Source organism: Sphaerodactylus townsendi, linkage group LG10 (assembly GCF_021028975.2).
Source record: "Sphaerodactylus townsendi isolate TG3544 linkage group LG10, MPM_Stown_v2.3, whole genome shotgun sequence".
Lineage (NCBI taxonomy): Eukaryota > Metazoa > Chordata > Lepidosauria > Squamata > Sphaerodactylidae > Sphaerodactylus > Sphaerodactylus townsendi.
Genome location: NC_059434.1, coordinates 74354147 through 74370791, shown reverse-complemented (window position 1 = coordinate 74370791; position 16645 = coordinate 74354147). Strand labels below are relative to the sequence as shown.

Below are 16645 nucleotides of genomic sequence, written 5' to 3'. Positions count from 1 at the left end.
ACTGATTCCTGGCTGTGCTTCAGCAACTGGTTGGCTTCAGAGCCAGCACTAATGATGACCACTACTGGCAAATCTACAGCCATCGTCACCACAGCTGCAGCCCAAATCTGAAACAAACAGCTCCTGCTGTGCTGCCAGCCCCACAGCGGCCAATTGGTTCAGCTTGTTCTAAAAGGCCCTCCATGAACTTGCCTAGAAAGTTCAAAAGCCAGTTCGCCCCCCTGATGAAGGGCTTCTATAAAACCAAGTGTCAGTCTGCTGTCCTAACTCTGGTTTGCTCTCCAGTTGAAAGGTATTGGAAATGATTCCAGGCGCACACACGTCTGTGCCTTCACTGATGTAAGGGTCTGTTACTCCAGTCAATAATTGAGACTAAGGAATATTTCTGGAGCTTTAAGCATAAGCATAAGCATTTTATTGTCATTGTGCACGCACAACGAAATTTACAGCAGCATTCCTCGATGCACACAATTTCAGACTCATATCCCATCCTCACTTTCCCCTTCCTCCACCCATCCCTACACAGCCTCAAACACGAATCAACACAAAGCCACGGAGTTTAGCATAGCCACAGCTCTAGAGTAGAAGCTGTCTCTAAGCCTCTTTGTCCTAGTTTTGATAGACCTGTATCGTCTGCCGGATGGTAACAGTTCAAAAAGAGAGTGTGCTGGATGAGACGGGTCTCTCAGAATATTTTGGGCTTTCTTTAGGCTTCGGGAATCATAGAGTTCTTCCAAGGAGGGGAGAGGGCAGCCGATAATCCTCTGTGCAGTAGTGATCACCCTTTGGAGCGCCTTCCTATCTGCCACTTTATTGAACCATGTCAAGACCTAGGCTGCAAAAAGCCAGAGCTGGCGCTGAAGGCTTTGCATCTTTGTTTATATCACCAAACATTAAAGCATGGCCCATTCAGAGGTTTCCCCCTCCCACTGATTCCCACAATTGCCCACTTGAAGAGATAGACAGTGTGAAAGCAGTATTAAAAGCAGTATCTGGTGGGCCACTGCAAGTAGCAAAGTGCTGGACTAGATGGACTCCGGTCTGATCCAGCAGGCTCTTTCTTATGTTCTGAATTGCCCAAGGCTGCGACAGTCATACTCCCATCATACTCCCATCTCCAGGAAATGGGCAGTGGGGGCAGGTATGCATATTTCTCTAGTTGCAAGCAAAGCACAAAGAAACAGAGTAAAGAGGCCCTCAGGCCACAGGTAAAACAGCAGGCACAGGTGTGTCCTTGTCTTCAGCAGAGCCAGGCCTGACAACTGGATGGTCCAGACTAGCCTGAACTCATCCAATCTCAGAAGTTAAGCAGGGTCAGCCCTGGTTAGTATTTGGATGGTTGACCATCAAGCAACATCAGGGTTGCAATGCATAAGAAGGCGCTAGTCTCTCACCTTGAAAATAGAATAGAATAGAATAGAATAGAATAGAATAGAATAGAATAGAATAGAATAGAATAGAATCTTTATTGGCCAAGTGTGATTGGACACACAAGGAATTTGTCTCCGGTGCATATGCTCTCAGTGTACATAAAAGAAAAATACATTTGTCAAGAATCATAAGGTACAGCACTTAATCATAAGGTACAGCACTTAATGATTGTCATATAGGTCTAGTAAGCAATCAGGAAACAATCAGTAGTAATGAAAACATAAAATGTAAAATCATAAAATAAAATAAAATGTAAAATAAAATAAAAATAAAATAAAATAAAATAAAATAAAAACCCTCCTGGGTCACTGTGATTTGAAGGCGCTTCACACCCACACTCATGGTCTATCATCCTCACAGAGGACAAGAAATTGCTCCACCAAGATTTCATACCTGCAACACCAACTTCTTCTCTGGTCCAGTTGGTTTTTACAAACCTGGCTGACTCAGATCACCAAACTATGCACTTGTTCACGTTCCATTTTATTGGGCTCAAAATGACAAGGGGTCCATCTCATGATATGTCTTCTTTTCCTACTGCTTTCCCATTGACACTGTCCCTATCTCCAGTTTCCCACACTTGACTTGCTGACATGTATCCTACATTGCCCCCACCGAGGCTTATGTTATTTTCCCATAGTTAGCATGGTTTTAGTTCATTGTTAAGTCTTTTAAGTCAGAGACTTAGAATCTTAGACTTAGAATAAGGGAGGGTATTTTAGTTAGCCCCTGTCCCTTTAAGACATTTCCCAATAGGCAGTTTCCTTTCTTTACCCAGTAATCCCCTGTTTCAGTTCAAGCCAGTCAGTCAGAGAGAGGTGCTAAGAGTAGTTGGAGATCGGAATATTCGTGACATTCATATTATTATATGGTGGTCCTTACAGCACAAGTTACCGGTAAGTTTAACAGCAGTTAAAACTAGAAAAAGACTGAAAGAACTGAAAGGAACAGTGGACTTTCTTGAAAGCAATCAAGAGAAGACACAGTCTACAGCTTCAAACCTGCTCAAGACTTAGACAGACCCAAGGGAGGAGTTACGGTCTTGTTTCTCTCCAGTAATAAATGCATTGTAAGAACTGTTGAACCTGGCTTGTGTCTCCCCCACTCTGTCCTAGCCAAGTACAGGGCACCTCAAACAGATTCACTTGGGGGCAGAACATATCCAGATTAATTTGAATGTTGTGATGCAGCCTTATTTTATTTATTAATTTAGATGGATCCCCTGCCCTTTACTACAGTCTCAGTCTCATTAAGGGAAGGAAAACAAATTACCAAGGAGGGGAGAGAGGGAGGGAGAGAGAGAGAGAGAGAGAGAGAGAGAGAGAGAGAGAGAGAGAGAGAGATCCATTTGCAAATCACCAGGTGGGAGGACCCCGCATGAAGCTCTTTTCACAGCACCAAGCAAAACATATGTGGCCTTTTAATTGGAAAATGGAAAGGGAGCTGTCCACTCCTGCGATCCTCTCTCGAATGGTAAGGAAAAGCAAGAGCTGTTCCTTAAGGCGAAGCAATTAAGAGGCTCTCTGCATCTTTTCAGCAGCTGCCTTCCCATATGGTGGGCATAAAAAAAGGGGAGATAATGAAACTCAGGGTATGCATGTTCTAAAGCTGAACATCTATGAGAAAGCTGCCTCACATCAGTCATGAAGCATGAATTATGCAGTCATGCAATCAACTGCCCCAGTTCTTTGCACCAATGAGAAGCCTACGTGAATCATCTCTGCACAAGAAGAAATTCATTAGACATCAACTCTGTCACACTACCGGGTCAATTTCTGTCACCTCCAAGGAAAGGAGCCTGAGGCGGAACCCTGCTGATGAGAAGGAGGCAGGAAGCTAGACAGGCATCCTGTTTCTCCCAGATGCCGAATAGAAGTGTCTGGAAGGTCAAAACGCAGGCAAAAGCTCGCCCATACTGCTTCCTCCACCAGCAGATGGTCTTCAAAGGTATATGGCCTCTGAGAAAGGAAGTTCCATTGGGCCATCATGGAGGGCTGGCTCAGTGGCTGCCAATAAGTAAACAGGATATTGAGATCAAGAAAGCAAACCTAAGCCGTGTTACATCCTGGTAAGTCCACTACTGGGAGTCAATGCCTGGCCATGATCCTGCTGTGCTCTGTTACCTGAGCTGAAGATGGCTAGAGTCTTGACTCACCCATGGGAGAAAGGCCAGGAAAGGGAGGCAAGCTGGTACCAGAGCAGATTGCTCTGACAAAGCTGAGAACAAGGCAGGGAGCCAGGGAGCAGCAGGGGTCAGAAGGCAAGGCTCAGCCCAGACTGGGGAAAACTGCGAAGGAAGAGGTAGCCAAGCAGCAAGGGAAAGGAGCAGGGTCAGTCAGCCAGCAAGGAGAAGATGCAGAAAAGGCTTCTTTCTCCTTTTATTGACTCCCAGGTGAAGTTGGAAGGGGACTGTCCAGGACCAGGGATCTGCAACCTGCGGCTCTCCAGATGTTCATGAACTACAATTCTCCTCAGCCCCTGCCAGCATAGCCAATTGGTTATGTTTCCTGGCTTGCTTCATTGCCTAACCTGGGGCTTTGGGAAAGCGAAGAAGTCTGACCAGAACCACAAGTCTCAAGTATAATTACAATTTCAAGTGATGTTCTTTGTTTTCACAAATTCAGGTTCTGGGCTGGGATTGCTTTATCAGGGGAGAGAGTGACATACAAAAAGAAAGAAACACCAACACTTTCCTCCCCTGCAGGGGTGTATCTGCAATGGAGATATGAGGAGTCAAATGTCCCCAGGCATCCCCTTGTTTGGGAGGCACAAAAATGCAGGCTCGTTTGTGGGTTTTTTTTTGTATTTTTAGTGTTTTTCCCCCCATTTTTAGCCTGCCGGGGAGCAGTTTTTAGGCTAGCAGCACCAAAATGTGATTTTTCAGAAGACTCTCCTGATTATATCATTCTCCTGATTATATCACCTCACTAGGTTTGGTGAGGTCTGGTTCAGGAGGTCCAAAGTTATGGACTCCCAAAGCGGGTGCCCCCATCCCCTATTGTTTCCAATGGGAGTAAATAGGAGATGGGGGCTACGCCTTTGAGGGTCCATAACTTTGGACCCCCTGAACCAAACTTCACCAAACCTGGGTGGTATCATCAGGAGGGTCTCCTGAAGATACTCTGAAATTGTGGTGCTGCTATCTTAATAATTGCACCCCTGACAGCAGGCACCCCTCAAATTTCCCCAGATTCTCCTTTTAAATTCACCCCCTTTGGCATGGATTTAAAGGGAGAAACTGAGGTTCCCAGTTTAAACATTGAAAGTAATGCTGTTTCAGGGTGGGGGTGAATCCACCCCAAAACAGCATCACTTTCAATGTTGCTTAAACTGGGGACCCCAGATTCTCCCTTTAAGGTGGAATTAAAAGGAGAATCTGGGCTCCCTAGTTTAAACACCATTGAAAGTGATGCTGTTTGAGGATGGATTCCAGAATCACTTGTTTAAACTGGGGAGCCCAGATTCTCCTTTTAAATCCACCTTAAAGGGAGAATCTGGGGTCCACAGTTTAAATACCACTGAAAGTGATGCCGTTTCCCCCAATTCAGGGGACTGGATACAACAACATAAAATGTTTTCACAGCAGTAATAAAACATTTTGAAAGCATTTTGAAAATGTTTTCAAAATTTTTATTTCTGCTGTGTGGCATAGCCCATTGCTGTGTTCAGATTTGTGAGTTGGGGCATGTTCTATAATGTGATGGTGACTTTGAAACGACCTGGTGTAAAAAAACCCATTGTTTGGTCATGGTTGGGGAGGGCGGCGCAAAACTCAGATTTTGTCCATGGGCTCCATTTTCCCTAGATACGTCTCTGCTCCCCTGAATCCTTGCATCAGAAAGAGTCACCTCCAAACTGCTTTTTGCCTCTGCATAGGAGGCAAAATACAGGTCCTGGTAAGTCTTGGGTAGTTAAGTTTGCAAATGAAAAAAAAATGTTGCTAAAATAAGCACAGAAAAAACTAGACCAAACAGTTGAGGCCTCGGGCAAAAGTCAATCACTTACAGCACTGCAGTGGAAAGGCAGATCTTCTTGTCTGTAAACTGGCACAGAGATGAGCTGTTTGGGGCAGTAACTATCCTGGTGGACTCACGTCTATTTTTCACTAAGTTTGCAGGTCTCCCAGTCCTAGGCTGTCCTTAAGGCCAAGGGTACATTCAGAAAGAGATAGGTTGTGGGGAATCCCATCCATTCAGGATGCAACATAGGATCTTTGGATTAGAAACATGGATCTTTACAGTACGCTCAAGTCTCAGTAGCTTTTGTAAAAATGAAGTACTGTAATCACTTTGTGGGATGGAAGGTGGCGTGGTACAGCCCAATCTCGCCAGATCTAAGCAGGGTTAGTGCTTGGATGGGAGACCACCAAGGCAGAGTCTGCAGAGGAAGGCAATGGCAAACCACCTCTGCTTTTCACTTGCCTTGAAAATCCTTTGCTGGATGGTATATACATAACATACTTACCGTGTGTCCCCGAAAATAAGACAGTGTCTTATATTAATTTTTGCTCCCAAAGATGCGCTATGTTTATTTTCAGGGGATGTCTTATTTTCCGCTCCACAGCTGCATGCTCTGGTGTTCTGTTCGACGGGCATTCTTCAAAACAAAAACTTTGCTATGTCTTACTTTTAGGGGATGCTTTATATTTAGCACTTCAGCAAAAACCTCTACTACGTCTTATTCTCAGGGCATGTCTTATTTTCGGGGAAACAGGGTATTTTGTGATGATACCCATCACCCAATATTTTGAACAGAGGAAGGACTATGGTATCATGGTAGAAAATATGCTTTGTATACAGAAGGTCAGAGGTTCAGTTAAAAGGATCTCAGCTAGAGAGGCTTAGGGAGCTGGGGATATTTAGTCTGGAGTAGAGAAGGTTAAGGGGGGACATGATAGCTATGTTTAAATATTTGAAGGGATGCCATGTCGAAGAGGGAGCAAGCTTGTTTTCTGCTGCCTCAGAGACTAGGACACGGAGTAATGGATTCAAAGTGCAGGAAAAGAGATTCCACATAAACATTAGGAAGAACTTCCTGACTGTCTGGGCTGTTCAACAGTAGAATTCACTGCCTTGGATAGTGGTGGAGTCTCCTTTTTTGGAGGTTTTTAAACAGAGGTTGGATGAACATATGTCAGGAGTGCTTTGACTGTGTGTTCCTGCATGGCAGAGGGTTGGACTTGATGGCCCTTGTGGTCTCTTCCAACTCTATGATTCTAAGAAGAAAATATCCTTCTCAGCCTGAGGCAGCTCCTTCAATGAAATAGTAAGCAGAGGCTGAATGGTAACTGGTTGGGAAACTAGTTACACCATCCATCACTAAGCAAGAAGGCTGGACTAGTTGGGATGCAAGCCTCTTGGAGAGTCTCTGCACTTCTGCATAAAGAACAGTGGCCTTGATGAAGCAAAGGCCTGAATCAGTATAAGGCAACTCCATAAGCAAGCTACGTCATTTGATTCTCATAGATCGCTAACATATACTTGACGATGCCTGGCAATTGAGTAAATTCCCTTTAAGGTGTGGGGGAGAGAAATAGATCTGGCAGTGATTGTTTGCATTCATACCCATGCAAAAGATGAATGGTGTGGTGTAGTGGTTAAAAGCAGGTGGATTCTAATCTGGAGAAGGGGATTTGATTCCCCACTCCTCCACCTAACTGGCACAGGCTTATCTGGTGAATCAAATGTGTTTCCACACTTCTACATTCCTGCTGGTTGACCTTTGGCTAATCGCAGTTCTGGACTCTTTCAGCCAGAGGCAAAGCTACAAGGGGGAAAGGGTGTGTGCATTGTACCGGGTGCGTGCCTCGGGGGGCGCAAAAATTCAGGTTTCTGTTTTTTGTATTTTAAAAGTGTTTCTGTTTTTGGCCTGCAGGGGGCACAATTTTTAGGCTAGCAGCACCACAATTTCAGGATATCTTTAGGAGACTCTCCTGGTGATACCGCCCAGGTTTGGTGAGGTTTGGTTCAGGGGGTCCAAAGTTATGGACTCCCAAAGGGGGTGCCCCATCCCCCATTGTTTCCAATGGGAGCTAATAGGAGATGGGGGCTATACCTAAGAGTTGTGGTGGCGAACCTATGGCATTCCAGATGTTCATGGACTACAATTGCCATCAGCCTCTGCCAGCATGGCCAATTGGCTATGCTGACAGAGGCTGATGGGAATTGTAGTTCATGAACATCTGGAGTGCCATAGGTTCGCCACCACTGCCTTAGAGGATCCATAACTTTGGACCCCCTGAAACAAACTTTACCAAACCTGGCTGGTATCATCAGGAAAGGCTCCTAAAGATTCCCTGTATTTTTGGTGCTGCTAGCCTAAAAACTGCGCCCCCTGCAAGCCAGAAACTGAAAAAACACAAAAATACCCAAAACACAAACGAACATGGGGGGGGGGGGCGCGCCTGCAAAACTCAGATTTTGCACTGGGCTCCATTTTTCCCAGCTATGCCTCTGCTCTCAGTCCAACCTACCTCACAAAGTGTCCAGTGTGGGGAGAGGAAGGGAAGGAGTTTGTAAGCTGGTTTGAGATGCCTTACAGGAGAGAAAAGCAGGGTATAAATCCAAATTCTTCTTCTTCAAACCAGTTCTAAACTAATGGTTTGGCTAGAGTCTAGACTATGCCCCAAATCTACAAAACAGGTGAACCCATGGACAACAAGGGCACCATCTTTACATAACACAAAATGATGTCCACTATATGCCAGCTGTCCTTCTCCCACCCCAAACCAGTTGTCTTTTCAAGCAAAAATAGTTTCCCCCCTTCTGGTTTGCAGATCAATTGATCCAGCCAAATTGGCATGTCATGAATGTACACTGATTAATGGATATTTACAGCTATGAGAAATGCTCATGTGATTGCTTCACTGCACCCAGTTTGCAATTTGGCTTGTATTTAGCATTGTATATTACACTGCCATTATACCCCTCTGAGTTAAAAATTTTTTTGTCCTCATACATCTAATAAAAAAGGCTGCACCTATAAAGATACATGCCAAAATAAATGAATTAGGGCTGATTTGTACATTCTGATTTGTACTTTCCTTGCACTATAACATTTGTTTGAACACTGGCAGGAAACAAACCTCAAATGTGGAAAACAAGTATGCCTGATAAGCTAGTTTTCTACATACATGGAGTTTCTTTTCCTGTGGTAAAGCACTCTTCTAGGGGTAGACTAAAAAGAAAAATGTTTTGTCACTTGATTTCTGTTGCATTCATTTACTCATATTTAAAAGCATTCCAAGCACTGTTCTGCTGCCAACATGTCATAGAAAGTGGTGGCGAACCTATGGCACGGGTGCCAGAGGTGGCACTCAGAGCTCTCTCTGTGGGCATGCACAAACAGAGTCCCCCACCCCCCACACATCTAGGCTTGCCTGGGCCGCTGGGCTCAATTATTAGCATTAAACCTAAGACCTAGTTTTGGGGAAGCAGTGTAGGTAACCGTGTTAAGCACTATTAAACCCCATTGATTTTCATGCGAAGAACTAAAGTGTGATCCTTTACCTGGCAGTAAGCTCAGTTGCTGGCAATGGGAGTTGCTTAAGAACATAAGAACAAGCCAGCTGGATCAGACCAGAGTCCATCTAATCCAGCTCTCTGCTACTCACAGTGGCCCACCGTTCTGCGGCTTTTGCTCCTGAGCACCTGGACTGTTAAGGCATTTGCAATCTCAGATCAAAGAGGATCAAGATTGGTAGCCATAAATCGACTTCTCCTCCATAAATTTATCCAAGCCCCTTTTAAAGCTATCCAGGTTAGTGGCCATCACCACCTTCTGTGGCAGCATATTCCAAACACCAATCACACGTTGCATGAAGAAGTGTTTCCTTTTATTAGTCCTAATTTTTCCTCCCAGCATTTTCAATGAATGCCCCCTGGTTCTAGTATTGTGAACTCTCCCAGGATCGTGATTTTCCCGTTGGAAGAGTTGCATGGTTGCTTCAAAGCAAAGCCGCTGACTACCACCAAGCTTACTCCCGAGTAACGCATGTCTCGGAGCCAACCGTTTTGTCTAAACTAAAGCCTCAGTATTCAGGTTAAATTGCCATGTTGGCACTTTGCGATAAATAAGTGGGTTTGGGGTTGCAGTTTGGGCACTCAGTCTCAAAAAGGTTCGCCATCACTGTCATAGAAGTTAGTCTTGCTTGCTCAGTCAGTGTGTGCCACTCTCTGGACCTAGTGAAGACAACTACATGGCCAACCCATAGGTAAACTGAAACACTTCATATTGGCAAGGTGGTGGAGAAATTGCTAAGGAGCTTAGTGGATGTCACGAGTCACCGTCCCATAAGTTCCCATGACGCTACTGAAGTCATCAACTCAGAGCAAACATATGTACGATTGCCATGCATACAGAGTTTTTTTAAAAACAACAACAACAGTTTCTTGATTACTACCAGTTTGATCACTGGGAAATGTTGAGTTCCCAGCAACCACCACACGACTCCAGTCACTGTTTTGGCTGCTTCACTCCTGCCTGCAGTGCTGGCCCTCACAAAAAACACCTGATAAAATTGTAAGAATCCAGGGCCCCTTCCGCACATGCAAAATAATACGTTTTCAAACCACTTTCACAACTGTTTGCAAGTGGATTTTGCCATTCCGCACAGCTTCAAAGAGCACTGAAAGCAGTTTGAAAGTGCATTATTCTGCATGTGCGGAATGAGCCCAGGTCACGCTTTGGGCATATCCATCTCTTTTCCAAACCCCTTTTCTGGGAGCCCTGGAAACTTGTAAAGCAAAGTTGTGGACCTGCAGCAGAAATTTCTCAGTGCCTTAACAACCTAAATTCCCAGGATTCTTTGAGGGAAACCATGGGAGTTGAAATGGTACGGTTTTATAGTACTGATCAGCCTACTGTCCTTGTGCTGCTGCAGACCATCACAACAACGCACTGCTTGTGCCAACTGTGATCTCCCCACCCCCAAGCTGGATTCTCATCATTCTGTGAGCCCGTATGGACAACCAAAACACCATGAAATGAATGCTTTCTTCCTGGGTAAACTTAGCCTGTCAACAGGTCCAGAGAAGGGTAAACATAAAACACTTGCACATATGAAGCTGCTGTATATCAAGCCAGCCGATTGGTCCATTAGTTCAATCTTCATCTGTGATTGGCAGAAACTAGAAAGATCTTTCCCAACAACTGCCGCTTGATATCTTTTAACTGGACATGCTGATAACTGAACTTTGGAACTTCCGCAAAGCAAGGTGGGTACATTACCACTGGGCCATGGTCTCACCCTGGTATGGTAATACATACTCAGAGCAGCAAATACAGCAAAACAAGCTCAATGTAGTGTCGAAGGCTTTCATGGCCAGAATCACTGGGGTGCTGTGTGGTTTCCGGGCTGTATGGCCGTGTTCTAGCAGCATTCTCTCCTGACGTTTTGCCTGCATCTGTGGCCGGCATCTGAAGATCCTCTGAAGATGCCAGCCACAGATGCAGGCAAAACGTCAGGAGAGAATGCTGCTAGAACACGGCCATACAGCCCAGAAACCACACAGCACCCCAAAACAAGCTCAGCTTGGATCTTCGTGCCTACCTACCCACATAGAGGACACCTTCTTTCGTCTTCCCTGCTGCTTCTGCCACGCCTTGCTTCGTCTTCTCCGCTGCCGCCACAACACCGTCTTTGGCTTTATTAAATCCTTTCATGAACACATCCATGGCCTAGGGTTTTGTATGTTCACCGCTGAAAAGAAAGAAAAACAATGCATTCATTAGAAGTTCCTTGGGAGCAGGTGTAGAAAGGACTCACTGGGGTTAGGCCAAGCAACAACCATGGGGCGACTTGCTACCTTGCAGCCTGTGCAATTTGTCCAAGTGGAGCAGCAGTTACTGAATGACTTGGTGTCACATAGCTTATGTGGGCCCAGCAACAGCCTCCACCCAACTTGTGTGACTTGGCCATGCCTGGCAGTGGCCACAACGCAACTCACCTGAGCAGCTTGCTTTTGCAACTGGACCAAACTTTTCCCAGGGAAAGGATGCCAGGAGGAGGAAAAGCTGAGAGACAGTGTGGTATAGTGGTTACAGTGACAGGCTAGGTACTACTTCACATCCCTACTCAGCCGTGGAAGCTTGGTGACCATGAGTCACTCCCTCTCCCTCTCAGTCTAATCCAGTTTACAGGGTTGTTTTGAGGATAAATGTAGGAAAGGGGAATAATACAAGCTGTGTTGCATCCCCACTGTGGAGAAAGAGAGATATAATAAAGCTCAAGACTGAGGGAGACTAATTTTTAACAGCTTGTTGGTGAGTTGGACGGAGAAAAGGAATCAGGGAAAGGGGTGAGGATACAGCAGCTGCCAGGAGGAAAGATCAAATATTGTGGGGAAAGTGATATGGGGGAAAATTACAAGTGACTCGTAAGTGACTCCAGCAAGTCCTTGCAGGTTTCCCCTTCTCATTTATGTAGTCATAGGTATGATACATGCATTCAATAAACAGATCTCAGACATATATTCCATGAGACCCTTGTATCTAATGGCTCTCAGCCAACTCCTTAATGTAAGGCCCCTTCCGCACACGCAAAATAATGTGTTTTCAAACCACTTTCACAACTGTTTGCAAGTGGATTTTGCCATTCCGCACAGCTTCAAAGAGCACTGAAAGCAGTTTCAAAGTGCATTATTCTGCATGTGCGGAATGAGCCTTAGCCTTGATTCCTAATTGCTGGGTACCACAGTTTTAAGAACCAGGGATTTTATCCTTAGGGCAGGGTGAGCAGTATAAAACAACACTTCACTGCCTGCTGCCAGAAGCTATTGCAAGTGGGGGAAAGGGGGCTGTTTATAATTCTAAGCTCCCAAACGACCCCTTCATTTTTTCCTCCGAAGTGCTAAATGCTCCCAAATTTTTACATTGCTTCTGGGGGGGCGGGCAGGGGGTGGGGTGGGGCATAAAGTCTCATTAAGAAGCCCTGTTCTGACCACTAGACCATACACCACACATGTTGAGTAGCTCACCAGCACTGACCCTACTTGAATAACGCTGGATGCACTGAGAGCTGGAAGGATGCAAGATACATACTGCATGGGTAAAATCTACATGCGCAGGTGCAAAAGGTCCAAAAATACCTTCTCCCTATGTTAACATTCGCATTAACATAGCCCATAAGCACAGGGCTTATGTGCATGCATACTTTTCCCCAAGAGCGGTGGGTATTTCTAATCCACTAATGGCTTCATACACAAAGAAATCACTCTGATGACGATGTTCCATATTTCTTACTCTCAATCTCTCAACAGCTCTGACCTTCTGAGAAGTTTCTTCCTGCGTAGTGACCAACAGACTTAAGTCTTCCATCAACATAAGTATCTGTCAGGCGATACAGCCGAGTGCTTGCTAGCAACCAGGGTTTTTTCCCCACAGCCATGCTGCCTTAACCAGACCAGAGCCCGAGGCAATGGGGATTATACGTGCCAAGCGTGTGTTCTACAAAAGAGCTCTCCCCCATTCTTCCCATGGCGAAGTCTTAGAGACCAGCATGCTCTCTTCACTCAAGCAGGAGAGGACAGACGAGTCATTACAAAACACAGGAGAGGAGATGGGTTGTGACGCCAGTTTCTTTTGACTTCACAGATGCACATTCATCGCCGGTCTGTTCAACATCCAGTTCTGACTGGCATGCATCAGCAATTGCTAAGACCATACATTATTATTACCCTTTTAAGATGCGACTCCCACCTATCTTCCCCCATTGTAGGTTAGTGAACAGGGAACAGAAAGCCAGTGTGATGCATGATCCTTTGACCCACCATCTCACTGTTACTAGAATTCAGGGTAGGCCTTGAAAAGGCTGAACTCCTTTCTCTAGGAATGAGAAGAGTGGGTGGCATTTGGGGAAGAGATGTCCCAGCAATGCCCTCTGGTGTGTGGTGTAGTGGTTAAGAGCAGGTGGACCCTAATCTGGAGAACTGGGTTTGATTCCCTACTCCTGTCAGAGGCTTATCTGGTGAACCAGTTGTGTTTCCGCACTCCTACATTCCTGCTGGGTGACCTTGGGCTAGTCACAGTTCTTCGGAACTCTCTCAGTCCCACTTACCTCACAAGGTGTCTGTTGTGGGGAGAGGAGCTTGTAAGCCACCTTGGGTCTCCTTACAGGAGAGAAAGGTGGGGTATAAATCCAAACTCTTCCTCTTGTTAGTGGGATGCTGCAAGAGGCAATCCTCTCCCCAATGTTATTTAACATCTTTAGGCAACCTCTGGCACAGCTGGTGTGGAGCTTTAGGCTGGGTTATCATCAATATGCTTTTTCTCTTGATGGAAGGCCAGCTGGCCACCACCCCTGATGTTTGGGATCAGTGTTTGGAGGCTGTGGCAGGATGGTTAAGAAAGAGAAGGCTGATGCTTAATCCATCAGAGACGGAGGTCCTGAACTTCCTTACACTGAGTCAGAGCATTGGTCTATGAAGATCAGCATTGCCCACTCTGTCTGGCAGCATCACTTCCGGATTGCAAGCATGCTCTTTCATATCACCTACTAACCCGATCCTTTCTACCCTAGAAGCTGGGGGTTAAACTTGGTACCTTCTGTATGCATAATAAACGTTCTTCCACTGATCCAAAGCCCCACCCCCACCTGAGCTCGCATCACCCAAACTGGAGTAATGTGGAAAATTTCAAACCCAAACTGGCCTTCATCTTGACTGCTTCAATCATAGAATCATGGAACCATAGAGTTGGAAGAGACCCCAGGGGCCATCAAGTTCAACCCTCTGCCATTCCAGAACACACAATCAAAGCACTCCCGACATATTTCATCCAGCGGCCAAGGGTCTGCAACTTGCGGCTCTCCAGATGTTCATGGACTACAAATCCCTTCAGACCCTGCCAGCATGGCCAATTGGGGCTGATGGGAATTGTAGTCCATGGACAATTGGGGCTGATGGGAATTGTAGTCCATGAACATCTGGAGAGCCACAGGTTGCAGACCCATGATCCAGCCTCTGTTTAAAAACCTCCAAAGGAGACTCCACCACTCTCTGAGGCAGTGAATTCCACTGTCAAACACCCCTGACAGTCAGAAAGTTCTTCCTAATGTTTAGGTGGAATTTCTTCTCCTGCACCTTGAATCATAGACCTTTTCAATGGAAGCTGTGCGCACGCTCCACTGTGAGTCATCAACTGATGATACATCAGCACATGTACTATCAAGAGATGCACACACTTGTCTTTTAATGTAAGAAGAACGGCTTCCCAAAGACAGTGAGAACTGATTAGGATGGAAAGCCTGGTACGGATCTTTGTCAAAAGCTTCAGCTCAGTGAAGACTGAAGTCCAAGATACAAAAACTGATGCCCATATAACTACCATTGCAAGTAGTTACAACAGAGAATCTATGTGTATGTGTGTGCATACACCAGTGCTTTGATAGTATACAGTGCAATTCATACCTACACTATGTTTTCTTCATATTGGGTATGTGAAAGGAAATCCTCCCATTAAAACAATGTGGGGTAGACAGAAGTAATATATCCCAGACCAGTGGCGTATTTGCTTAGGGACAAGGGGCACCCCTTGTCCCCGGGCACCCCTCTTCTGGTCATGTGGGGGGTGCAAATAGGCCTCCCCACATGACCAGGAAGATGGCAGTGGGGGGCAGAGCCGGGTGTCCTCGACCCTGCTTATGTTGATGACGACATGGGCAGGGTTGAGGGCACTTGGATACAAGGCAGCAGGCAGTCAAGCGCCCTTGACTCCGCCCAGAAGAGACTGCGCCCTTGACCCCGCCCAGAAGCAACTGTCATCCCCGGCCTCAGAGGGCTGCTCACTGGTATCAGATGGCATACTAACAGCCCACTTGATCCAATTTTATTCTGAATTCAGTTATCTCAGCAAGGCCGAAGTTTTGAGTAGAAGTTTGTAAAATTGGAGGTAGGTTTTTTTTTAATTGCTTTTTTTAAATGTTTTTGTTTATTTGTGTTTAATGGTTGTTTCAAAAGCTTTGGCAATCTGAAAGCAACCTTGAGCAGGCCTTTGGAGAAAGGGCGCAGTTTTCTCGAAATAAATAAAATAAATATAGAATGCATTTTATTGCAGTGTTTGCAACTATTACACTGCTTATAATGAGTTGCTGTCTAATGTTGTAATCCCGTGTTATTGTGTTGTGGGTTAGAGGCAATGCAAAGTTCCTGTTGTACGAATTGTATAATCCGCCTTGAGCCTTAATGAGAAAGTGGAAGGAAGGAAGGAAGGAAGGAAGGAAGGAAGGAAGGAAGGAAGGAAGGAAGGAAGGAAGGAAGGAAGGAAGGAAGGAAGGAAGGAAGGAAGGAAGGAAGGAAGGAAGGAGAAAACTGAGTTTGCCAAAGGAACCGCTAGGCTAAGCTGACCCATGAAGGAAGGAAGGAAGGGAAGGAAGGAAGGAAGGGAAGGAAGGAAGGAAGGAAGGCAGGCAGGCAGGCAGGCAGGCAGGCACCCAATTCTATGTATGGTTACTTAAAGGCAACTGTAAATGAGATTTTCAGTGCAATCCTAAAGACTGGCCCAACTCTGCATAGGACTGCACTGTTCAATCCTAAGTGTGCAGAGTGGCTTTTCTTTTGGAGGACCCTAGAAAAAAACCCAAATGACTGAATTTTAAACTGCTGAAAACCTCAGCACTGTCAAAGTCTCTATTACCTGGCATTTTGTTTCCCGAAAGGGCCAGAAAAATCCCTAATAGTCCTTCAAGAAGTTAGTGCTTTGTGGATCATTCTTCATTTTAGTTACCTAGGCTCTCTTCCCCTAATGAGAAAAGGGATGCTCAGAGCCCTTTACATTTGTGCTGCATCTAGGCTTTTCAAACTGCGCTGGCATGAGTAATTCTTTATAAATAGGAGTGTGAATTCTGATTAAACACCATCCTGCCAAAAAAAATATATTCAACAGCTCCTGCGGAGTGAGGTGATGGGGCGGCACTTGAGACAGTCTTCAAAAGAGGAAGACATCTCAGCGCTCCTTAGTATTTTTCTTTTTAAAAGACACCCTGTTGATAGTATTCAGGCAAACATAAAGGCAGAGCTGATGACTGATAAGAAAAGGAGGGGGATAAATTTAAGAGAAAGGAAAACCGTAAACCAGGCAGGCTGGTTTCAGTTTACATAGTTCCAAATGTTAAGTGTTCATCCCAACTTGGTCTGTCTGTCTTAAAAGCACTGGCGTTCCTGCCTAGGGACATGGGGTACCCCTTGTCCCCGGGCGCATCGATTGAGGTCACGTGGGG

The 16645-nt window shown here is 45.5% G+C and overlaps 1 protein-coding gene across 1 annotated transcript in view; it reads right to left on the bottom strand.

The window, feature by feature from the left end:
* The window catches only part of SNCA (synuclein alpha), a 69287-nt gene that overhangs the window by 49546 nt on the left and 3096 nt on the right, over nt 1-16645 (bottom strand). The window contains exons 2-3 of the mRNA XM_048510197.1: nt 10986-11131; nt 9878-9900 (exon numbers count right to left, since the gene is read on the bottom strand). Of these exons, the coding sequence (XP_048366154.1) occupies nt 9878-9900; nt 10986-11106 (144 nt within the window). The 5' untranslated portion in view covers nt 11107-11131. The remainder of the gene's footprint in view (nt 1-9877; nt 9901-10985; nt 11132-16645) is intronic.